Here is a 26,815-nt window from a genome sequence, read left to right as displayed (position 1 = left end):
ATTGAATTGGGAACATTAGTACGTTATGTTCCATGAGAACATGGAATTGGATGTTGTTATGAAAAGTGTTTTATATGCATTATATGATTTTTTATTATTTACAAAATGTGATAGATTTATTGTAATATCCTGAATTAGGGCTTAATCGGAATAGTGGTTTCGTGACCACAAATTCGAGATAGAAATAATTATTTTACAATGATTTTGATGTTTATGATATGATTGCATGATTGTGTGAAAATTTCGTGATGAAATTCTATGCCTAAAGTGCTTAAATTGAAAGTAGGGACTAAATCGAATAAGTTGCAAAACTTGCATTCTAGAAGTTTTTAGTATGAAATTGTTTTGGAATATTAATGAGGAGGTCTTAAATAGCAATTTGACCAATTTTAAGTTCATGGACAAAATTAGGACATGGAAGGAATTTTTGGAAAGTTTAGTAGTAAGGGTATTTTGGTCATTTAGTTATTAAAATGAATTAAAAACAAAATTAAAAGCCAATTTTTGTCCATCTTCTTCATTAGGTGGAAATTTCAAGGGTTCTCCATAGCTAGGGTTTGTTTCAAGCTTCCAAGCTCCATAGTAAGTGATTCCAAGCCCCGTTTTTAATGTTCTTTACGTTTTTGGAATCCCAGTAATTTGATTAAGCTTATTCTAGCAATAATTTAAGCTAGGGTTCATATTCGGAAAAATACTCATAGGTGAAATTTGTGTATTTTGATGTTTTATGATAGAATATAGGGTTTTAAATTATGTTAGACAACTTGTGCTACTCGGTTTTTAGTGAAAACGAGTAAAAGGGCTTCATCGGCAAAAATACCTAATAGTCACAAGTATATGTTAGAGAGAGAATTTGATGTTGCCATAGAAGGGAAAAGTGATCAGCATGTTATAAAACATAAGAATAAGGAAAAAAGTTTAATTCCCGAGCCTAGTGGCAAAAGTGTAATTATGCAAAAGTTTAGGGGCAAAAGTGTAATTTTTTTTAAAGTTTGTATTAAATGCTGTTTTGATAAATGTATGTATTAAATAAGATTAATTTGGTATTATAGATCAAGAAAAACGAGATTCAAGTCGTGATCGAGGAAAAGAAAAGATTGTGGACTAAATTGCAAAATCTTTATATTTTGGTACCAAGGTAAGTTCATGTGTAAATAATGTAGCATAAATGTTATTTTTAAGTTATTAATGTTAATTATATGATATGCTGATTTTTAATCGTGAAATATTATGCTTTGTGGTTAATGTTGAATAATATGCAAATTATGTTTACTACTTGATAAATATGAATTGCTACCGAGTATCGGTTCCGATATTCCATGGAAGACGGCAAATGTGAGATCGAGGGAAAAAGCCCGTTTGAACCTTAGGAATAGATTAGGATACAAGTGACATGTCACTAGGATGGTTGAGCATCCGAACTCGTTGAGTTGAGTCCGAGTTCACTTATGGATGCAAATGTCTGAACTCGTTGAGTTGAGTCCGAGTTCGTGAGATGTAACTAGGCATCCGAACTCGTTGAGTTGAGTCCGAGTTCACTTAGGGGCGGGTTACATGATTTCTTGATTACATATGTGGCACTTATGTGCAAATTATCCATGTATCCGAGTTATATTCCGATGTGTTCAACGTGTGAAATTTCTAGTTTAATGGAAGAGCACTTAAGATATAAGTGACGTTTTGGGTAAGTGTTGTGAAATGGACACTTTGGATAGGTATGTTCTTAACCCTCGGGTTGAAAATAGATACAACAACGATAAGGTGGTAAGATGATGAATGATGTTTAAAGATGTGATATATGTTTTGGTGGTACCATGCTAAAGTTGTTTGGTATATTTGTATTGTTATGTTACTTGTTATTTACATATGAACTTACTAAGCATTTATGCTTACTCCTTCCTTTTCATTCACTGTAGTTTTGAACAAGCCGGCTCAGGAATCGGGACAGGTCGAAAGTTCGATCACACTATCCAAAGGACTTTTATCTTGGTAAATGGCTTGTACAACTACTTAAGTATGGCATGTATAGCAATATACCTATTTTGTGTAAATAATTTTATGACATGGCCATGTTTGGTTGAGAAAATGTTTGATATTGATAAGTCATGGTGATGGCTAATTTAGATCATGTTTGATATCATGGAAGTTTAACAGGTTATCTAGTTCATAAAAATTCATGGAAAGATGAAACTTGCCTTAAAATAGAATATTGCTGTAGCAATGGCATGAATTTGAAAAATCACTAAAAATAGTATAAATAGAACTAAATGATGAGTAAGTTATGAAATTGAATCTTAATGATTCTATTTTCATATGGATTGAACAAAACAGGAATATAAATTATATTTTATGAGATATTTAAACTTTTGCGAAACAGGGCCAGAGTGATTTTTGGATCCCCTGTTCTGATTTTAAAAATTCATAATAAATTTTACTAAAATAATTAGAAGTTTTTATTTATATGTAAAGATTCCTTATTGAGTCTAGTTTTAATAGAAACAAACCTCATAGTCATTGAAATTTTTTATAGAGATATATCTGATTCGTAATACACAGAGGTCAGAGCAGTCGAACCCTGAAACAGGGGATACTTTAATTAATAAACTGTGCTAATTGGCCCAATAAAAAATTCTAGAAAAAAATTAGTAAATAGATATATGAGTCTAGATTCAGGGAAAATTTACGGATCTTGATTTTGAGTTTCGTAACTCGAGATATGATTTTTCTTGTAACTGTGATGCGAGTAGCTAGAAAGCTGTGAATGTAGAAACAAATGATTTGAAGTTCTTAAATTGATAAATTATGTTCGGTAACCCCTCAAGCTCGACTCCGGTGATGGTCTCAGGCGTGGGGGCATTGCATTTATGAAAAGAGAGAAATGAGATGGTTTGAATATATGAGATGTGAAATAGCATATTGAACTTGATAATTTTTGCATGTTATTTTCATTCCATAATTATGTTTTTTTAATGTTTTATATTATACTTAATGTTTGGATTATAGAAATGTCGTTGAATTATAATCAGCGTATAATTTTATTTTTCCATGCGCAAGTTAAGTACTTTTCGGTTCGTTTTGTTAATTCAACATCCAGTGACGATCCCGAACTCAAGTGTGGTGATGCTCTTCATTATATACCATTATGAAAGCTACTATATCAAGAGCTTGTCCAATGACCTTATCATATATCTGTTACCCTCATAGGACATCCTTAATCTCTTTAGGATAAAAAATTTTCTCCCAATATGATCATATTTTATCTTATGGTCATCTTTCTTCATGAAAAAGTCAATTGCTATTATATAGTAATTAAATTATTCGTCTTATGAAATATGATATGTGGCCACATTACTTTTCCATCTATCACGTAATGTCGATGAGAGGATATCATTTATCTTTTATTAAGCTATGAATTCTACTATTGTGAGTGAAGCTATGTTGTGCAAAAGTCATATAACCAACATACCAACTTTTGGTTCTATTTCCAATTGAACTTAGGCGTTTAATATATCAAAGTATACAAGTCACGCGTATGTAGTTCATCACTTACTTAGGATTAAGGTAAATCACACTATGAACGTCACAAGTAAATAAATCTATAAACAGATCTAGGATTTATTCTAGTTATGTCCTGTAGAATGTACTATCAATTCACTCAATCACATCTATGTTTCTATCTTCTGGAGTCATTTGCTCCAATACCCAAGACAAGGTACCCCCAATTGGAATTGATAGACGACATAATAGTCTTTTAATCAACTTGCTGAATTTCAATTAGACTATGAACTTGTTTAGATTATCTACTAATATAAGTTTTCTTCTCGCATTATGACCCGATCACATAATGCACATAGTATTAGTTAAACATTAGCTAATCAATGAGCTAATATTTGCTTCCATTTTATTTTGTGTGCAAAAATCATTGAAGACATTATACAATAGATATTAATGATAAAAATGGAATTTATTAAACCAATTAGTTCAAAAAATTACAAGTACATAAGTACATAGACGATATCACTACACTAAGGGTATTAGATCAATAAATAATCCAACCAAACTTCCAATGACACTATTAATAAGTAAAAAGAAAATTATAAGAATGTCCTTCGAAGGTATTATTATTGAACCCATCCAAGGGTCTCTACAAACCAAATATATAAAATATCAACACTTCCCTTTGTAAGAATATTATAAAAACAAAATAATTTACCTACTAAAATGGAATATGAGACCATCCAATTACTTAAAAGGCCATCATAAACAAACTTAAAAAGAAAAATTACAAATATACCCATGTTGGGTTAATTCAAGTAGGTGTCAAACCTCATAATATTGAAGTGTCGAAGCAACCAAAAACAACTCAATTAAGAGAAAAAAAACACATAATGTTTAATGACTCCCTACTAGGCCCAATAGATGCAAACCTATGTACTAACTTAATGCATTTCAATTGTTTCCCAAATTTTATGGTTTCATTAACCAATAAAAATATTTTAAAATCCTTAACCTTCTAAGTTCATTCTCATAAATACAAAATGCACCATAGAATGGAGATGTTAAAATTAGTTTATCAACTCTATTTCAAATCCATGTACTCAGTATGTAACCTCTCAAACCTGAATCAAACGTTATCGCTGAATCCGAAAAGTTACATTGGCCACTAGAATGGCCGAAGTAAACTTTCGAAATTTTCAAATGTACTTTTTAAAACCATTTACTAGTTCGTTCAAAATTGGTGAAAATCAAAAATTTATCTTTATTTTCAATCATATTTCCAAAATCATTTTGTCCACGAAAAATGGTCTAAAACAAACTTCCATGATTTGAATATATCTTAAAATCATTGACTTATCAATTCAAAATAAGTGAAATCGAATGTTTATCTTAATTTCGTAAAAAAAGCCTATTAATTTTAATAATCGAAACATATAATATTTCATTTGTAAAAAATCAACCATTTATTCAAAACTATTTTGGATTTTATTAAAAACTCATTTTTCGGTATTTGCAGCGGAAAATATATTATTAACAGATTCTATTTAAAAACTGACCCATTTCGAACAGTTTTTAAAATTCTAGTGTCATGTAATCAAGTCATGAAAATCAAAATAAAAATCCTCAAAGTAATGTCCCATGCCACAATCCATAATCAAACTTATTACAGTCTCAAAATAACAAAAACCAAAATAGACTTGAAGTACTCTAATTTAAAAATAACTCTGAGAAACTCCTTCAAATGCTGTCATCGAATCCTGACCTTGCGGAAATTTGAAAGGACGGAAAACTGAAGAGGGTGAGCTATAAAGCCCAGTGTGAGACTTAACTTAAGTATTAAATAGGAATTTAATATAAAAATAAAAATATTACAGAGAATTTATACAATTTAATTCCACAAAGTCTTAACTTAGGTAACAAATAGTAATTAAAACATATGTTTTAGAATATAGTAGAAAATATGTAAGCAATCCAATTTTACAAATATCAATATGCATGATGATGTAGATGCAGAGTTTTCAAAAAGTTCCTACCCAACTCCGCTACACACCATAAAAGAGTTCCCCAAAACTTGTCTATCCAATAACACACCAAAATACAGAAAAGCCATCAGATAATGCAGGCAAGCTACCAAATACAGATATTTGTGAACAAGCCACCAGAATTGCAGATAAACTGCCAGAAAATGTGGTTAAACCACCAGAATGTACATATCATTAAACTACTAGAATCTTCATTCTTTCAATATTGTCTTAACCCTATGCATGTGATATGACTTACAAAAACGGAAATTTTCAATGGGCATGTTTAACATGCGAATCATATTTTAATTAGCAAAATCATTGGCATGATTTTTTTTTCATGCTTATCAGATAATGCCATTAAATCACATAAAATGAGTGTTGGAATATAAACACAATATCTCATTTATCAGTAAATCTAAAAAACACATTCATATCATCACAAATTAATCAGTTTAGAATCACTTACTTGAAACATCCATTTTAACGGAATTTTCATCCCCTTTGAATTCATAGTGTATTCGTAAATATTCACATTTCAGAGTACTTATAAGAGTATCAATCATTAATATATATTAATTAACAATTATTCATAGAATTTTTGTATTAAGTTAAACCTACACCTAACTTAGTAGATCCAATAAAACACTAGACTCTTTAGAACACCCACACTTGGATTTAACTAAATCAATCACAAATCTAAGTATAAAACGATGATCCATCATTAGAACATTATACACTACAGCAAAACTGACTTTTAGCGGCGTTTTTTTAGGCCTTTAGCGGCGCTTTTAAGCGCCACTAAAACTACTTGCGGCGTTTTTACAAGCGCCGCAAAAAACGCCATTATAGATAACGCCGCTAAAGGTCATGGCCTTTAGCGGCGCTTTCTCCACAAACGCCGCTAAAGGTCATGAAATTTTAAAAAAAATAAAATATTATAAAGGTCTTGAAAAATATAAAAAAATTAAAATTCATTATCAAAATATTGAGAAGAATAATGTCCATGATATAAATATAAAAATTTTCTATTAAAATTCATTATCAAATAAAAATAAAAATAAAAATATAGAACCAAAACTAAAATAAATAATAAAAATTAGATTAAATATAAATATAGAATCAAAATAATAAGGCACCAAACTTGTATACTGCCCACCATTATAAGTCACTAAAAGCAAGAAAAACAAAATGACTTAATTCATGGAATTCACGAATGTTAACATCAGACATGAGTTTAAAACTTTACCTTCGGAAGGATGTTCAAAACCAAAATCCATAATAGATCGAAGCAGCTCCGGTTTCAGCAGAAAGTCTCTGAATCCCGAACTGTGAATTCCAACATACCCCCTACACCACATAAAAAAGAACATTGCTTTACACTAAAACTAGCAGATTATATTAGAACATTGTTTTCCTTAAAAATATGTATAAATTAAAATCAATTAAGGCTAAAATACCTGAGGAAGTGCTTTGACACAGTTACGATAAGTATAAAGAATTGATGTGATCTACTTCCCATCCTGGATAAGTGTGTTCTGCCATGCCATTAAATACAAGATCAGAGACAAAAACAAAACACTAAAAAGTTTATCAAAATTTTGCAATTAACTTTAGACTCTAACTAGCTTGGGCAAAAAATAAGTATTTATGCATATAAGCAAAAAGGAGAAAAAATAAAATAAATTGACATACAAGCTGATTGAGAGCTTTTGTGTCCTCTGTAAGAGCAGAAGTAATCATGATGTGGTTCATATTTCTGTCCAACTTCATAGTGGAGAACTTGAAGAACTTCTCCATGCTCTGTAGATATGAAATTAGCCAACTCATCAGAAAGAAAAGAAAAACAATCAGCCAAAATAAATAAGCAATAATTGGAAAAACAAGGACAATCCATTTAATTGCAAAAGAAAGAATGCTAACAAGTAAACCAGGAAGTTTATCTTACAATGCAACTGAACATTAGCATTTTGAATTCAAGCAACATATATCAACATTTTTAGTTTCATTTATGAATTTAAACAATGTTGAAAAACATTCAACTTTTGTGATAATTGATGGATAGAATGAAGATTCAGAGGTCCAGTGCTTTACCTTCCAATAGAGTGACGACTTGACATAAACAAACACAGAACTAGTAGGCCAATTTGCACAAATTTATATTAAGCAGTACTGTAAAATATCACACTTGGCAAGTGAATGATGACGGGGCAAAAGCAATGTTTCCTATTTCTTCTTCAAACTCTATTTGAGATTATACAAGGTATAGGGTTTATGGCTTAGGTGCATCATATCTACTATTCTATTATCTTCCCAACCACAGGTTTAACAGGTCTTTTACCAACTTAATCTTAACATAAACATTGTCTTTAGATTGAGAAATGCAATTCACATGTACATTAAACATATGACATGTGGAGTTCATACGGTAAGCAAAGTAGTTTAAAGTAAAATTTGTTGTAATTTGTTTCTTCATGAAAAGCACAAAAGGCATTTAAGAAAAACAAAATGAAAAATAAACTAGTTATTTTAGGACGAGCGTTGTTTCTATCTACTATTATCTAAAAATAATCAAGTTATTAATGACTGGATGAAACCAAGAAATAACCCCTCACGTGCGAAATTATAGAAGATACAAATGGTCCAATGGGAGCAAGAATTTCCAGGAGCATTTGGAACATTTCGTTTTATGCGGTGCTAAAGATTTAAAAACTATCTTTGTAGCTCCAGAATGTTTCAGTTTATGCTCCTACTTATTATCTAGATATACCAAGAAAGATGTACGGTCTAATGAGGCTACTACGAAATATTTACTCATGGGTGGGGCAAAACGGAATCTATTCCAAACATATATGCCATGGTTCCTTACTTCGACAGGGTACAAATATCTAAATTTGATATTTTTACATCTAACTATTGGAAATTTTGTACTGATAAAAGAATTGTAAGAATAAACTCAACAGCACACAAAAAAAATCTATTACTTTGCACTGGGAATAAAAAGGCTTCAATGCTGAATAGAAAACCTACAAGCCTAACTGCATTTAAGATAGAGGAAACACATTACTGACATCTAAATCAATATAACCTCAGTGAACAAAATGTAGAAAAAGGAGAAATTCAGCAACCTGATTACAAAGTGGTTCTAATTGCAAACTCTCTACTGTGATTCGCCTTTTGACCTTAACTTTGTTAACTCGACCAAGATTTTCAATATTGCAATGTTGCTCAAACACGATAACCTATAAAATACAAGTAATATTTTATTAATATAACTAAATTATAATGTAAAAATTAAAATACTAATAACATTTTAATTTGAAAACAGAACTAAATCTATTAAAATTCTAAAAAATAAGAATTATATTATATATAACAATATTTATGTACGCATAAATAAAAAATACTCAATGCCAAAAGTTCTAACTTCCTAATCTGGATCTCCTGCACGTTCAAATAAAAATATATATGTCAAACAAGAATTTCTGAAGATGCTAAATTAAAAAATAATGCCAATGTAATAAAGGATTATGATATTACTGGATAGTTTTAGCATTGACAATGACTACATTTCTAAAATAGGATGGTTTCTCAGTCATTTAGGTTGTTCCTTGACAGCAAGTTTAAAGAGTTAAGAGGAAATAATTGACTAAGGGTGGATGAAAAGATGGCATTAAGCTAACCTTGTTAGTGTTTGAGTGGTAAGAACATAAAGTGGAGGATCAACAACACTTTCATCAATAAAAAGCAACGTTTTACCCTAAAAGACTAGCGTTGAATCATGGTATCTGAAAAAACTTAAAGAAATAGAAATGATTGTAAAGAGGCAGTGAATAAGAACATTACATACTATGAATTTATATTCAATGCACTCTCTGTAAATGGTTATCAACATGGAAATGAAAGGATCCTTATATGAAACAAATGGTAAATTTTGAATTTGGCAATTGAATCTTTATATCCTTATATGAAGTTTGGTCGGCAAATGAAAATGAAAGAAAACTAAAGCAACATGGTTCCAAAGGTAGAAAGCTATCTAAGTTAATGTCTTCGTGCACACATTTTTGGAAAAAGTTCACATCTCTTAGCTAGGTGGATATACTGGCAAGCTTGATAGATCACATGAATAAGGCTTTGTAGTGAAATACTGAAAATTGAAGATTTAAGAGGGTCAAATCTCAGTTTCTTTTTTTTTTCAGATCGAGAGAAAAAGATTAGCTAAATTTTATTTGGGGGATTTAGGGCGAGCGATTGATGAACCACACTGAAAAATCATAAGGTCTAAGCTTAAGACAATCCAATCTAACATCAATGGTAGTTATGATAGCTTAACGCACGATGGAAATGATAGCTCATTTAAGCTATGATATGCTTGCTTTCAAGTAAAAACAACAGCATCGCTTAAAAATAACAGATATCTTGGACTCTATATTCCATGAAAATTGAATCTAATGGAAATTTTGGGTTTACCAAAATTGCGACCAACAATGCAATGCCAAGTAGGTCCATGTTTCTTGTCAAATTCTTTCTTACTGTACTCTGCTACATCTTTCTCTACATTGTTCTTCTCGAAAGCCTAGTCAAAACCCCCAGAAGGAAAAACCACTTCAAGTCAACAAATTTACAGTATTTACTAACAAATCAAGATCAAACGAAGAAAACCCAGAAACTAATTCCAATAAAAAAGCCATAAAAATTAGGAATCTTGTAAGGTAGAGAAAAAGGGCTAACGGAAATGGCTATATTGACGGCCTCTTTTTGCATGTCGTCTTTCATGTTGGCGCTTTTGATGATAACTTTATTGGGTTCTGCAGTAAGTGCCGGAGAAGGCTTCAATTCATCGGTTCTCCGTTGTTTCATCGTCAGAGCTCCGGTGGTGCTTCTCTTAGCTACTTCAGTACTCATCCTACTTTTTTTCTTTTTCGTTTTTCAAATTCCAGAGCCAAAAGAAAAGAAAAAGAGAAGGGAGAGACTTAGTTTCCACAAAATTCCAGTTTGCAACAATGGGGATTTTGTTTTGGAAGAAATCGAAAAATTTATTTGGGAAAATTTTTCAGAGTAAAAGGGAAAAAGAAATAAGTACAAACATCTATTTGGGGATTTAGGGCGCGCGACTAAATTTTTCATGAGAAGAAGAGGGAGTAATGAGCGGTAATAAAAAATTATGTCTTTTGCGGCGTTTTTACTAAAAACGCCACTATAGCTAAACCTTTTGTGGCGTTTTTGGTAAAAACGCCAGTACTATTGCTTAATTTTAATTTTTTTTCATTTTTAACATATTTTTTCTATTTTTTTCTTTAAATTTTTTTTGCTGAGTTTATTATTTTTTGGAATTTTTTTAAATTTTGAATATTAAACTTTTTAACTAAAATATGGACTAAAATATTAAATTTTAAAATTTAAATTTTTTAGTTTTTTAATTTTTAATTTTTAATTTTTGAGTTTATTTTTTATTTCGGTTTAATGTGTAATTGTAGATGTGAAATTCTAATTATGGTTTAAATGTATAGTTGAAACTTTAATTTTAATTTAATCATACACATTTAAAAAAATAAATACATCAATATATTTTTATATTGAATAAATATAAATATTTATGTATGCATGCAATATATAAATATAAAATGATGTTATACCAATAATTGTGTTAACAATTTACAAGAACCATATCAAATTAAAGTTCATGCATGTATACAATTGCACACTAAACCATTGTTTTAGGGTGTGGGGTTTAAGGGTTAGGGTTTAGGGGTTGGAGTTTTAAGGGTTTATGATTTGAGATTTAGAGTTTAGGGTGTTGGGATTAAGGTTTGTTGTTTAGAGTTTTAAGGGTTTATGATTTGATATTTAGGGTCTGGTGTTTAAAGAGTTATTGATTAGTGTTTATAGTTTTAGGGGTTTATGATTAGAGATTTAAGGTTTGGGGTTTAAAGGGTTGTTGATTTAAAGGGTTAGGGGTTAGGGTTTAAAGAAAGCCATAACATTGATTTTAACAGCTTCGTATCTTAATTAAATGAAAACTTCTAATTAAATAGTTTAGTTATCAAAGTGTAACTTTTCATAATTAAGTAACTAAAATGAAATTAACTTTCCCATAGCTAAGTGAATGGTGTAGTTAATTTATATTGTTTATAAAGTCGGTTTTAGATATGATCAAAATAAAATCGAATTCAAAATAAAAATAAGACCTTATTTAATTTGTTATAATTTGGTTCTATCCAAAATAGATAATTACCAATCCATATCAATCTGTTACTTTTTTATTTATTTTTCAATAAATAATTTGTTATAATTTTAAAATATTAAAATTAATATTATCTCTTTTATAATTATATAAGAGATTATTTAATATATAAATTAAAAAACCCATGGCCATATACCCATGGCCATGGCCATTAAACCTTAAACCATAAAACCCTAAACCCAAAAATAAATTTAATCAATATTAAGTATTGCTTCCATAATTTATTATGAACATAAGCTTTTACATTAATATCTATGTATATACACATCAACATCCATATGATGTTTTTTGGGGTTTAGGGTTTTAAGGGTTATGGTTTAGGGTTTAAGGTTTTTAAGGTTTAAGGGTTTAGTATTTTAGGGGTTATAGATTAGTGTTTATGATTTTTTTAGGGTTTAGGATTTTAGGGGTTATATGAGTTTTAGCAGCGTTTTATCAAAAGCGCCGCTAATGCTCTGGTTTTTAGCAGCGTTTTACAGAAAGCACCGCCATTGCTCTATTTTTTAGCGGCGTTTTACCAAAAATGCCGCTAAAGCCCTATTTTCCTGTATTAGTCCTTTAATAAGAAACAATTAAATCTAGATTTCTAAACCCACACTTATTCTATTACAATTAGATTCGAAGTTGTGATTCACTTCTAAAGTTAGGGGTGGTTCGGGTTGATAGCAATTGGTCCTTCAACATACGAGTAGTACATGAGATGTTAAAATTGAAGAAAAATGATATCTAATATCACTATAATATTTGACCCTTGAATAAAAGAATGGGAAAGAAGTGATTATTAGCCCAAATCATCTTATACTTATGTTGAATCAATCAGATTAGAAGGATTTGCGACTCACCAAGGTCTTGACTCGTAGAAAAAGTAGAAACTGTGAAAAATCATCATCATTAAAAATAAAAGGATTGGTTTGGGATTTAGTAACAAATTAAGAAAATAGGAGAAAAGGAGTAGAAATCTTATTATCACTAAAGATTTGAAGGGAAAACGGAAAACAAAGAAAATGATGACTAACGGTGGTGGTAGTGCGACGGCGGCGATGTAGTGGTGGTGAGATAGTGGTACAGTGAACTATAGGTGGTGGAAAGTGGAAGATCAGTGGAGCAAAAGGTGGTTCAAAGAAGAAGAAAATAGAAGAGAAAAGAGGAATAAAGGGAAGAGTACTGGAGGAATCAATCAAGAGTAGAGGAGGAGAAAACAAAATAAAACAAAAATGAGAATAGTGGTTACTATGGTAGGGTGGACGGTTCAAGTAAGGCAAGTAGGAGGAAATGGGGGGGACATGTGGAGTGAAAATGAGGTTAAGGAGGAAGGTTAACTCACTAAAGAAGGAAAGAAATCTTCTCCACAAGGCAACAATAGGGGGAAACATAGGTGGTGTTGACCAAGGATTTATGAGCCAAAATTTAAATAAAAATAATGAGGGTGTTAGGAATTGGACATAAGACCTTAAGGAAACTAATTAAACTCTTAATCGTTAAGCCAATTCACTTGCTTATTAACACTTCCACAACATTTATTTAAAAACATGGCGTGACACTTACTAAGGTTTGAAGCAAAAATTCACCAAATAGAAAATAATGTGAGGGAAAGGATTTGAACTCAGGTATTTAAAGACAGCTCCACCACTATTAATCACTAGACTAGATACCTATTTATTATTAAATGCGCAAAAGTCATCTTAAAAAAAACCGAGCGTGACAACTCTCGATTCACTAACCCAGTTTTTGGGGTGTGACACAGTAGTCAACATAAGGCTTTAATTTATAGCCCAAAAAGGGAGGCAACCCTTTTAATTGAAGCAGACACCTCAAGATCCCATATCACAATTCTGAGAATAATACAATGGCATAACATCCTTCTCCCTGCCAAATAGAGATTAGAAGCCGCCAAAGATCTTGCCGCACTAACTCTCATAAAAAATATTTCATTAAGCTAGATTTCTCAACACTAGGATGACACTGTTGAATTAACATTAAATAGGTCTCCTAGAATTTCCCCAATACCCCATGACATTTTTTTGAAATAGGAAGCTCTAGTGTAGCCTTTAAATAGCTAAATATAGAAAAAAGAATAAAATCTTGAAACACAAAGAACAAATTTTAAGATAGTTAGAGCTTGTGTCTCTTCCTTACCTACTAAATTTAAAACCAATTTGTAAGTCATTGATAATTCCTCAAATATATCCTAACCTATCAAAGCTAGACAATAAAAGAGTTCCTTAAATTCACCTAATATGTCACCAACATATTTTTCAATGACTAAGAATGCAATAGTAGAAAAAAATCAGAATTTGTTGCATTAGAAAAAGGCTTTTAAAATCAATAAAGAGTGGTGTAAAAATATTTCTATTCCAACATGAATAAACAAAAGAAGAAGATGATGATATTACCTTAGAAATTACAATAATGAGAAAAAAGATATTCTCCAAGAATATTACAAATTTATTGATACCACAAATTTCATATAAAATTCTTTAAATGATTTGAGGGGCTTATTTGAAAACTATTAGTACAATAAAAAATATTACTAAATGGCAAACAAATAGAGGAAAAGTTTATTCTCAACATCCTCCTTTTACAAAGGTCTAATACTTCCATAAAAATATTGGAACAAAATCAAGCTTCTTAATAATGAGATCTCTTAATGTGAGAGAAAATATCTCATAAAAAGATATTAAAATGATAGTAAAACAAAACAATTATACAAAACTAAGCCTTCATACAATAAGAAAATAATTAGATTATATAAAAAATCTGGTAGGAAACCATCCAATTAGGAAGAATTGGTAAAAGAAGATACAAAGTAAAATCTTGAAGAGCCAATATTTACACAGTACAAAATACAAAAAACCTTTCCAAAAACTCTAAAATGATTTTTTAATAGAAACCCAACTTGAAGTTTTAGAAAGTTACAAGTCTAAATTAGTTCCCTTATATACTTTTATGTAGGGTTAAAACTTTGTCAAAACATTACACCAATCTTCTCAATCTAACTCTGACTAGTTAAATGAGAAACAAATTAACAAAATAACTTGGAAAGAACCAAAATGATTGTATTATCTAAAAATCATTGCACTTGACCTTAATATAGAAGAAAAATTCATTTCCCAAAACAAATATAATGACAACATGATCTATGAATAAAATATAGATGGAATGTCTGAAAAATATTCTCAATTTATTAGAAAAATATCAATGGTTTCAAATGTTTATAAAACTCAAAACCAAAATTAGTTAATCACTGATCATGTTCTAGTCAATCTTTTAGACTCCAATTTCACTAGTCAACTAAAATGGATGGGGGAATCATACACTCACTACAACCCAACAAGAAGAAATTTTAAAATCTATGAAAAAAAAAGGATGATCAAGGGAAAGATATATTGGATGAACAAGTAAGAGAAATTCATGATGCAGTTGCAACCTTGATTTTCTCAATCTCTAAATACTTTATTATACAAGGTTCTTCTCATCTTAAATATAGAAATTTTGACATTGTCAAATTTAAAATTGAAAAAGTTAACACACCTCAAATGGTATAAAGATGTCTTTATGACTAGAGTTATACAAATATTTGATAATCAACAACCATTTTAGAAAGAAAATTTCGTAGTAAGACTTCCGATCCTATTAAGAGAAAAGGTTAGGAATTAAATTAGAGAAAGTTACAAAGGTATAATTCCTTTTCAAAAGCTTACATATGGTGAACTAACTAGTTTCACCCAAAAGGAAGGATTAAAAATTTGTTAGGATCTAAGATTAGAAAAGCAACTTAAAAAAGAAAGTTATTAATGCTAGAATTAGGATCTTTTTGTCCCCAATTTGACATTAAAGTGAACCATCTTCCTTGAAAATATGTTGCCCTACAAAACCAAAAAAAAAAAAAAAGAAAAAAATACCTCTGAGTATCATATGAAACCAAAATATAAAAGATTCAGAAAGAAAAGAAAAAGAAGCAACAAAGGCTAGAAAACAAAGTTAATAAGACAATAAATTGTTATGGTTGTGGAAAAATAAGACATATCTAAAAATATTATAAGATTAAGGCTCCGTTTGTTTGCCAGTAAAATATTTTTCGGAAAATAATTTCTGGAAAATGATTTACTTTCCAAGCATTTTGGATGAATCTATATAAAATATTTTCTGTTGTTTGGTATATTCCCTGAAAATATTTCATAAAAGCTATTTTAAATTAAACAAATATATATTTAAAAATTTATTATCTTTTCATTTTTTTAATTGAGTGAAAAAATGAAACAAAATAGAACATTGAATAAAGGTAGACAGAAATTAAAATCAAAGCATGAAATAGAAGATTAATAAAATTGGAAGTGGAATGATAACTAGGGGGATAATAATCAGGGGGATAATAACCTAAGTCAGTTCTAAAAGTTTGGAAACTCGGACACAGGCAACATGTGCATCAATATCACGACGTAGCTTATCCCTGACTTTTGAGGAATCCTAATTTTCTAATTCAACAACAGCATCTGAAAAATGATGTTACACTCAACATGTAGTCAGTCAACCTTATTGAGCAAAAATAATCTCATTGACAAGCATCTATGGCACCAAACTTATTAAATGCAACCAAGATAGACAGGCTTTTAAAGTTTCAATTCATAGGAATGGCTTAAAAAATCATTTTCCTAATACTTCATAGCCAAACGATAGATCAAGCTAACATCAAACAAATTAGGGACTTCTACATTTTCATCCATAGTTGCATGCAACTGATTCAAAGCACAATCACAAAGAAAAGGCAAAAGTAGATAGAGGAACAAAAGCATGAAACCAGAAAAGCTAACAATCTCTACTTGGATCTAAATTCAGACGCAATCATCTTTTTAAGTAGCATAGACTAAAATAGAACTCAAAAATTTGGGGAAAAGTTTCCCCATTAGAACTACTACCTCACTCCCAGTTCCCCATTAGAACTGATGTACAAAATCAGGGAAAGTTTCACCCTAGTCAAGCGAATGACAGTGGGTAATCTTTCTCGTTCTTCCAGTTGGAGAAAATAAAGAAAGAAGTAGTTGAAAAATGCAAAATCCAAATAGAACAAATAGATGCAAAAAATCCAAACAGATTCTTCAACAAAAAAAAAGTAAGAAGAAGATTTGAGTGAGAGAGGCAACAAAAACATGAAATACAAATTAAAAATAAAGCATAAAAAAATTACCTGGATGAAGAAGGAGAAGGAAGATGAAGAACGGACGAAGGAGGAAAAAAATTGGTGAGAGTTTTGGAAGATGGAAAATGTCTTACAGAAATAAAATCAGTAAGACATTTTCCCTAAAACCCATTTCATTTTACCTGTGTTTTAGAAAATGTTTTCCAAATGTAATTTAATTTCAATCAAACAAACACCGTAAAATCAGGAAAACATTTTCCGAAAATGTTTTCCTGACAAACAAACGGACCCTAAAAGAAAGATTAATACTCTAAATCTAGATAAAATAGAACAAAAGATTAATTAGATACTTTTAGAAACCGTTCTTCTAAAAAATGACACATTTACAAAATCAAATGAATTATAAATAGATTAATTACATACAACAGCCAACCCTTTGCTGAAGATGAACCTATAATAAATATCTTAACCAAAGACTAAGAATTTATGATTAAAGTTATTGATAAAATTCAAGACTCGGAACTCAAAAGATAATATCTTTTAAATTTACAATATTTATTAATGGACAAACCAGAGAAATAAAAGAATTTATTCCTAGCCAGTCACAAATGTTACAAGATATAATATTTAATAAATATGAAAAAAATGAAACCTAAACAAATAAAAAATTCTGAATTACAATAGAAAAAAAATGAAGTTATAGCACTCCCAACATAAAATTGAACAACATAAGATGAAGAAACAAATGAAAATCCTAAAACATAAAACCCCATAACATAGCTCTTCAAATAGTGAACTCGAGCTAGAAGATGATGCATAAGAATATATGATGGTTCTTGCTAAAGTATCCATCTAAATATATTTGATAAAAGTAAATCCTATTATAAAAAATGAATTTCACTTAGAAACAACAGCCCTTTTTAAAATTTTTATTGACATATAAAAAAATAGTGTCAAATCATTAGAAAGGTTAAGTGCCAATTTGTTTCAAACAAAACGGTAAGGGCCAAATTGAAGCACAAGTTTGATAGAGAAACTATTTTACTTATTCATCGAATATAAAAAAAATTCAAATTACCCATTTTTCAAAAAAGGGTCAAAATATAATTTAAAATATAGTATAGTACTATTATCATATTTCTAAGGGATAAATCCCAAAACTACACATGAATTTCAGTTAAATATGCAATATTATACATGACATTTCGATTTGATTCAATTTTCATAAACAACTAACATCTATCGATACTGTAACACCCCAAACCCGGCCCAGAAGTTATGGCCAGATCCGGCATGCCACATCAAAAACGTTACAATTTTTTTTTTAATTTTTTTCTAAGTCCAGAAAATCGTACTTGATGTTCAAAAGATTAATTCATTAAGGGTTGAAGTGAATGGAAGCTGTGCACCAGGTAGGAATCCGGAAAAGAGGTGGTGAGTCCATCGGACTGCTTAAGTACCAAGCTCCCTTCAGATCTAATCCTAGACATGCATACCGCCATTGCCACACCTTAACGTGGATATTTCTAGGAAATCGATTTCGATTAAGTCATTTTTAGGAAAAGTGATTAATTTTGGAAAATACTTTCATTGCGGAAGCTTTGCTTGTTGTCGTATTATTTTGAAATCAATTATTGTTTTTGAAAACGCGCCCTAAAGCTATCCAATTTCAACAGTTAAAATAAGTAATACCTATCTTAGTAATACATATTAAAACCATCAAAAATAATTAAGCGGCCTTATTACATTTAAAAGCCCAAAAACTTCAAACGTAAATAAAAGGATGTCCAGTTCACCAGAAGAAAATCAAACTTTCAGAACGGGTGGCCACTCCGAATTCCCTCACAGCTCCAAGCCCACTATGGTTGGGGATTACCTGCGTGGATGAAAATAAAAGGGGTGAATTTGGGGAAACTCAGTGTGTAAATTAACCCAACCATAGCCTATATCAGCTCAAACCACAGAAATAGAATAAGTTGGCCTTAGCCCAGAACATAATTCAGAATAAAGCCCATAGGCCCATAACAGAACATAACAGATATTACATGTTTATGCAGAAACCCAACCATATCCAACCGTATACACCCCCGTACCAACCTTACACCGTGTGGGGAGACAACTCGACCCACCCAACCGCTACACACCACAGAATTTGCAGCATGGCTGCCAGAACAGATAATGTGACAGAGTCACCAGATACAGATAATCGGGGCAGAGCCACCAGAACAGATATATGTGGCAGAGTCACCAGATCAAATATTTGTGGCATAGCCACCAGAACGCTTCCTCCATAATATAACCCATGTCCCCATGCAACAGATATATAATCATGGCATACATCATACAGAATCAGATCGTCATGCTTTTCAGTCAAAATTAAACCTAGGGGTATAACGGTAATTTTGCACCTAGGGGTATAACAGTAATTTTCCATACATAGGGGTATTATAGTAATTTAGATACTTTTAGGGTTTTCATGCATATCCTAACTATTTACGTACTATCAGAACACTTACCGCGTATACTTACCGAATTGGGCCCGTTGGCCCATAAACCCGATCTTTGGCCCATTAAGCCCAAATTATCAAAATGTACGAAATCGCGCATACTGCAGTTTATTACTTTAGATTACCAAATATACAAACCCAACTATCTTACGAGCATTCGCACACTCACAAATTCCCAAAATACTGACTTTTCGGCATTTCGGCTTTTCGGCTTTTGCCAATCTAGTCTATGAGAGGGTGTCAGTTACACACATGTTTGCGACGATATGCTGACGAGATCCACACATGAACCGCCTACAATTGGATTACTAACACGTTAATCTAACTATTCAAATACAAACTACGTATTAACCCCTAACAATATTCGGCCAACCACACCTACAGATCATAGTAAGCTTATAAGAAATCAATAAGCAACTCATTAACAAATTTTTGTCAATGTTTACCACATAATCATAATTTCACTGCAAGCTGTCTTCCTGAGCAACAGTCACTAAATTATTTATAACTGGAGCTACAAAACTCCAAATCAAGTTCCGTTAATTTTTCCTGAAAATAGACTCATATATCTTCTATCCATAAAATTTTCAGAATTTTTGGTTTAGCCAATCAATACCGGATTTTTCTCAAAGTTTCCATGTTTCACTGTTTGACTAATCTGACCACTCTTCATTACGAATAAAATTTCTCATTGTACAGAATTCAAAATATGTTCTTGTTTATTTCATTAGAAACTAGACTCAATAATCTTTAATTACATAATTTATTCAGCTTCTAATTCATCTCCCACAATTTATGGTGATTTTCCAAAGTCACGTTACTGCTGCTGTCCCAAGCAGATTTATCACCAAATCACTCTTTCACACCTAACTTACATGCTTGTTATTTAAACATGTATATCACCAATCAATCATCACATGTCTATGATTTTACTTAAGTATAATCTTCATTTCATCATTTTAAAGCACAACATGTTAGCCGATTTTTCCCTTTAGCATCTAAGGCACATGCATGTTCATTTGTTTGGCTCAACTTCACCTATCTTCCATTTTTCATCAAAAGAACATGAAACAACAACCATTTCCTTCATTTTAATTCATGACTAAATGCTCACAACACAACTAAAAATCAAAATATACTTCAAGAGTTAAGGTAGAATCAAGAAGAACTCATGAACCTCAAAATAGAAGCAAGGTACCAAGAACTTACCTTCAATTTTCCTCCTCCTAATGACCAAATACTCAAGAGCTTTCTCCTCTCCTTTCTCTTCTCTAACTTTCAGCTATGATGAATAAAGATGGACAAAACTTTGTTCTTTTTACCCCTTTTTCTTTTAATAAAACTTCATATTTCATCCATTTAATTCTTTAATACAAAAGACATGAAATTCTTATCATGAAACATTTACCTAACCTATTATCATGAAACATTTACCTAACCTATTATCATTGAACATTTACCTAACCTATTATCAATTTGTACCATAAATTATGGATATCAAGTGTACATTTTGTCTACAACAACATGATGGCTGGCCACTTCATGTAAAATGGGAGGTTTGTCATGCAAATCCTCCTATTTTGCACTCCTATTTATTTGGCCACTTCAATTTAGCCTATAGCATTTTCAAACATTTTCACATAGGTTCTATTTCATGATTTCACCCCCTTTTTGTTATGGAACAAAAATTAACTAAAATTGACGGGTTCTATCTTAAGCTTGGGCTTTCTAGAGGCCCACTAACATAATTAAACCTATGCCAACATTCACATGATTCCCGAAAATTGGGGCGTTACAGATACAATACAATTTTACGTTTACATATTACGCATACATATAATTATATTTATCCAATATAAAAATAAATGATGTATTCATTTCTATAAATGTGTATAATTGGATCAAAATCAAATTTTTATATATACATTTGAACCAAAATCAAAGTTTAACGAGTACAATTGCATAAAACCAAAGTTCATGTATCATATTGCATATTGGATCAAATTTTATATATAATTTTGATATTTATCCCTACTTATACTTAAAAATGGTTATTGAGGGCCTGCGTGGACAATACAAAATAATATAATGAAAGTGTAATTACAGAGTAGTAATTACACTTTTTTTGTAATTACAAAAAATTCTTCCCTAGACGTGTTTGGTTGATAGAGTATGTAACTACATTGTAATTCTTTATATCATGTTTAGTAGTATAAATTATAATTACACAGTTATATAAATTATATTTTTAAAAATATTAATTACTAAAAAAATAAAACAATAGAATATTTCTAAACAAGTAACAAAAATTAAAATCAAATCATAATATGTATTATGTTAGTTAGAAAAATAGTTGATAATACGACTACTAATAAAAATAATAAGAAAAATAAACATTATATGCAATTTTATCTAATTGTTCTAGTATTTCATATTTGTTGGGTTATTCCCTATTTAATATTTAACATATGCTCCTTATCATCATATGTTGGTCCTTAACCAAGTTAATTATCATTTGAATATGAATTTGTATCATTAAGATTATCAATATCTTCTTCTTTCATGTACTCTTCAAAGTATGAATCATTTCAATTCTACCTATAAATGAAGCTATGAAGTATGCAACATGCTAATATGATCCAATATTGTTTTTTTATAGTATACGAAGGTGATGTTGTAAGTATGAAAAATATTTTTTAGAACAGCAAATGTCCTCCCAACTACATTTCAAAGCCTTGAATGTTTCAAGTTAAAAATTTCAATGAGTAATTTTTAGTGCCTATGTCTAGATCCATTTACTCAAATGGTATCATACTTGTAATACCGCGCCCAACATACTCGCAATTGATGGTTTGTATGGGTGGATTGTTGGCTAAAGTATAAGCCAAGGAAGGATGATTTGCGCCCTATCCGCCACGTTAAGTTGGTGTTGATTGTTGTGCTATGATTAGCACATTGTTTGGCTATCCTGATAAGTCTGTAAAGATGTGGTAGAAGGTTCATCTTTTTTCGAAGTGTAGGTTACTAATCTATACGTGTTTGCGTGGTTGATGTAGAGAACTTGTCAATCAGCGGATTTTCTTGGTGAGCCTTATGTTAGGGACCCTTCTATTAGTATTCGCCAGTGGTGGATTGTTAAGTCATGGACCCAATAGTTTTTCTTATGAGCACATGGGTATGTTGTTCAGTTTTAGTTGGTTTCTTATTAAGATCTAGTTGGAAATTAACTAGAGTATTGTAAATGAAAACTTAATGTGTTTAGGTAACTAAATGACTAGTTTTGATGGTTTCTTGAGTACAAGAAAAGTGTACCACATTGATTGGTGGTGTTTGGTAAAACTGATTTGTCTATAAATTATTATGTTGGCCACAAAAGGGTGTTGAGTTAGCTTTGCATGGTTAGCCACGTGTAGGGTTATTGTGAGAACTTTGTAGGCTATAAATAACAATGTGGCTATTGTTGTAGTGTCTATTTTCTTTTCTTTTTTCTGCCTTGTTTTATTCATATACCTAGAGAAAAAAAGGGAATAACCTGGCTGGAGAAGAACCAGCGAGTGTTTGAATAACAACTTAAGGTTGTGGAGTGTAGTGAAAGACTTGTGATGTAACCACCTACCTTGAGATCTTTTGTGAGTATCCAGTTTGTGTTAGTCATCTATGAGATTCCTCTAAGTCTTTGTAAACTGTTAAATTCTAGTTGTTATAATTACAATTTATGAATTTAGGTGAAATCGTCTTCATGAGATATTGTAAGTTGTTACATGTAATCATCTGTATGTGCATGTAAGTAATATAAAACAGACACGACTTCCTTGGTATGCAAACTTGGTATCCGAATAAGATGGGCCACTTGTATGACATGTTAGTTACTAACCAAATTGGGGATGTGATAAACCACTGGTAGGGCATGTTAGTTACTAACCAGATTGGCGTGAGTGTTGGGTCTCTAGTAGAGCATGTTAGTTGCTAACTAGCCTGGCAATATGCGTGTTGCCATCGGTAGGGCATGTTAGTTGTTCACCATGGCAAAGAGCTTTGAACTTATGGGAACATGCATGTGTTCAAGATAACGTGGATAATGATATCTGTTCTGATGTGTAAATATGAGATCCGAGGTTAGCACAAATAAGGGCAAGAAAAAAAGTAAGAAAATGTAAATTTTGATTTGTTGTTTGTAATGTATGTTATGTATATCTGAAGAGAGGAATGAGACGCCGAGTAGGGATGTTTGATAATGTAATTGCAGTGCATGATAATCTTGCATGATAAGTGGTAAATCTTGATCCTATTACTGAGTCGAGTATATGGCGTATCCGCTAAGTTGTTGTGATTGGCATGCAATATCCACCCTAGTGAAATTGAATTCAGTAGGCGTGTAAGTACCAGTTGATCAATATGTTTGAGATGTTAAGGGTAAGAGTTGGTAGCATTTGTGTTCCTCAAGGGAAGTATATGTTCTGTTGATGTTAAGGAAACTATTCTCTAGGAATATGGTTGCATACAATAATCGACAGATGATAGAGTTTGCCAGGAGATACTATCCGCTAGGGATGGGTATCTGTCATTGTCGTATGTAAGAGGGTAGAAACCCAATTGTCTTTGCAGGAAGTCTATTAATTTATTGTTATTTTTATATGTATATATATGCCCAATCATTCCTATTCATGGAATTTGTTTGGAAGGTTGAGAATTTTTATTGTTGGAGCTTAATAGGTTCTTTTGAACTTAATTCATTTTTCCCTTTTTCCAGGTGGTACCTCGGCATAAAAGGGCTTGTAGAAGGGACTCAGCCAGATATAGCGACCTCTATTGTGAGCCTCGCCTACGTTTGTTTTATAACATGCCTATACTTTCATTTTGGGCGGGTGACGTGTAGCTCTATTTGTAACCAAGATTTGTAATAATTTATATTTTTCACCAAATCATTGTAATAAGAGAATGTTTACGTGCTCTTGAAGTTTAGGTTAAACCTTCGTGAATTATGGCTTATAAGATCATCTTTTAATCGTATACACCAAACTGATTTAAATGATGTTTAACTGTTAGTGATGCACTTGAAACTTTTGTGTCGGAAAATAACTCACCTTGTGTTTTATATTAACTTGTCGACTTTTTTAAGGCTTCCACTGAAAGTTAGTTTTCAATTATGTTTTATATTACATGAAGTATCCCTAATTAGATTGTTTTGTCATTTAAAAATTTTTGGGTTGACGCCTCAGTTAATAAGGTATACATCGAAACCTCAATAAAAGTACAAACCAAGTTTAAGACTGCTTTCAATGTAATGCCTCAGTCTGCAAGTGGGGGTTGGGGTGTTATAATACCCCCATGATATGGTGCAAGAAAACATTTAGTATTTACAAGGTTACCATCTATCATATAACATATGGGTTCACGATGTAAATAGTTTGTAACTTTAATTATAAAAGACTTACATAAACTTCTAGACATAACTTTAGAAAGTTTTTTTTTTATAAATCAGTTATGATAAAAAAAACTATAATATTTTTTTTATAAATAAGTATATTTTTTTACTGAAATATCTAACGATTTACTAATATTTCTAGCATGAGTTTCATTGAACAAAGCTTATGAAAAGTTTTTAGCAAAATATCTAACAATTTACTAATATTTCTAAGGATTAATATTATATCAATATTGGTAAATCTTTAGAAATATTGGTAAAGCCAATATTAGTAAATCCTTAGAAATATCAATAATTGTTAGATATTTTGGTAAAAGTTTTTTCTAAGCTTTTTTTAATGGACCTTATGCTTGAATTTTCCTTTTTATAATATATAGCATGGACACATAAAATGTCTATACATTTTCCATAATTTTTTATAAAGAAATATTTTATAGCAATTTTATAGCATTTAATTTATTTTTTATAATAATTTTTTTACCATAACTTTAGAATTTTTTAGGATTTAAATAATATAATTTTTGGTTGTAACTTTATAAAAACACACATAAAATTTTTTTTATAATATAATTTTTTAGGATATAAAACATAAGAATTTTTTTTTCAAAATCACCCTGAACACTTATATATGCCCATACATATAATACAATTTTTATAACTTAAACATGTATAAAAAAACATTTTTTTAAATTTAGATTTTGGTGTAATTACCTGCACGATTACTCCAATTCTTACTTTCCCCACTAAGAAATGGAAAGTGTAAGTAGAATGCTCCAATGACTCCCAATTAATTAGGACTTACCAATTATATTGGTTATACAAACATGTCACCTTTGTGTAATAACAAGCAATTGCACTCAAATCTAATTATTAGATAACTTTCCAAATAATGCCTAAAAAAAGTGCTGAATACAAAATTGCCCCTATGATATCCCTATTTTGTCATTGTTGTTAACTTTTAATTTTAACTAAATAAATAAAGGTTTAAATATGTCAAAGGTCCCTGTACTCTTTTTGAATTTTAAAATTTAATCACTACACTTTAATTTTGAGGTATTAAGTCCTTGTACTTTCTTTTATTTAAAATCTTAGTCCCTCCATTTAATTTTTCTGTTAAAGTTAATAGTGTCAAAGGTAAAATAACTTTTTTAGCCCTTAACATTTATAGTTTTTTTTGTCAATTTGGTCCTTACTCTCTAAAACTCTTTCAAATTTAGAAAAAAAAACTCTTTCAAATTAAAAAAATATAAAAAAGATTTTAAAAATATAAAATTCCTGTAACACCCTAAAATTTTGAGAATTTAATTGTGAGAATCTACAGTATTTAAAATTATGTATCTGTGGCTCTTTGTTATGCTATTGTGTTTAAGGTCTGGAGTTCGAGTTGCATCGTTAAAAGTTTTATTACTTTTGAAACAACCCCTATCCATGCATTATATAGTTAAGTGCAATTCTGTGTAAATCTATGTCAAGAATGAGCCTATTGGTTCACTGGTTAAGCATCTGTATTCTACCTGGTCTCGAGTTCGAGTCCTATCGTATGCGTTAGCCCTCTGTGATGTTAATTGTGTTAATTTGTTAAAGTTCTAAGAAAAATGGTTTGGATTGTTGATGGTTACGATAATGGATGAGTTCTCGTTATTAAGCAATGTTGGTTCCTTATTTTAGGAATAAGAGTTGGAAGAACGAGTCTCGATAGGAAAATTCGAGTAATTTCAGTTAAGCTTCGGTAAGTGTCGATTCCGTTGAAGGTTTTCATGTCGAAGTTTTCGACATAAATTTCTGTGTGTATTTGTACTTCGATGTCATTAATTTTGGTTGATTGAGTGATTGTACACTTTTTTTAGGCTTTGGAGACATTCTCTACACTATTCTCGCTCGAAAATCTCTTCAGGTACGTGCCAAAAACCTTAAATTTTTTGAATTTTGAAAGTAGAAAAATGTGGCGGTCAACGCCATAAGGCTAGGCACATGGACGTATGC

General features: G+C 30.7%; 1 protein-coding gene across 2 annotated transcripts; it reads right to left on the bottom strand.

Moving 5' to 3' along the window:
• Window positions 1-6,600: 6,600 nt before the first annotated feature.
• On the bottom strand, window positions 6,601-10,593 carry LOC107938709 (uncharacterized). 2 transcript variants are annotated; one of them, XM_041084077.1, is made up of 6 exons: window positions 10,251-10,593; window positions 9,990-10,095; window positions 8,648-8,761; window positions 7,215-7,322; window positions 6,980-7,057; window positions 6,601-6,869 (listed from the first exon to the last, which is right to left on the bottom strand). In XM_041084077.1, the coding sequence occupies exons 2-5, from the start codon at window positions 10,026-10,028 to the stop codon at window positions 7,031-7,033; spliced, it is 288 nt and encodes a 95-aa protein (XP_040940011.1). In that variant the 5' UTR covers window positions 10,029-10,095; window positions 10,251-10,593; the 3' UTR covers window positions 6,601-6,869; window positions 6,980-7,030. The 2 variants fall into 2 exon arrangements, 1 of the variants encoding a protein (XP_040940011.1); XR_005906661.1 differs by lacking the exons at window positions 6,601-6,869; window positions 6,980-7,057 and having other exon boundaries at window positions 7,099-7,322.
• Window positions 10,594-26,815: the final 16,222 nt, after the last annotated feature.

This window comes from Gossypium hirsutum, chromosome A12 (genome assembly GCF_007990345.1).
Source record: "Gossypium hirsutum isolate 1008001.06 chromosome A12, Gossypium_hirsutum_v2.1, whole genome shotgun sequence".
Taxonomy (NCBI): Eukaryota; Viridiplantae; Streptophyta; class Magnoliopsida; order Malvales; family Malvaceae; genus Gossypium; species Gossypium hirsutum.
Note: the sequence above shows the minus strand (reverse complement) of the source record. Positions and strands in the feature narration are given on the sequence as shown.

Coding starts and splice junctions, on each gene's coding strand:
- LOC107938709 (XM_041084077.1), bottom strand. CDS start 10,028: ATGGACCTACTTGGCATTGCATTGTTGGTCGCAATTTTG. Junction 7,323..8,647: donor TAGAACCACTTTGTAATCAG/GTTGCTGAATTT, acceptor TCATATCTACAG/AGCATGGAGAAGTTCTTCAA. Junction 7,058..7,214: donor CAAAAGCTCTCAATCAGCTT/GTATGTCAATTT, acceptor ATGGCATGGCAG/AACACACTTATCCAGGATGG.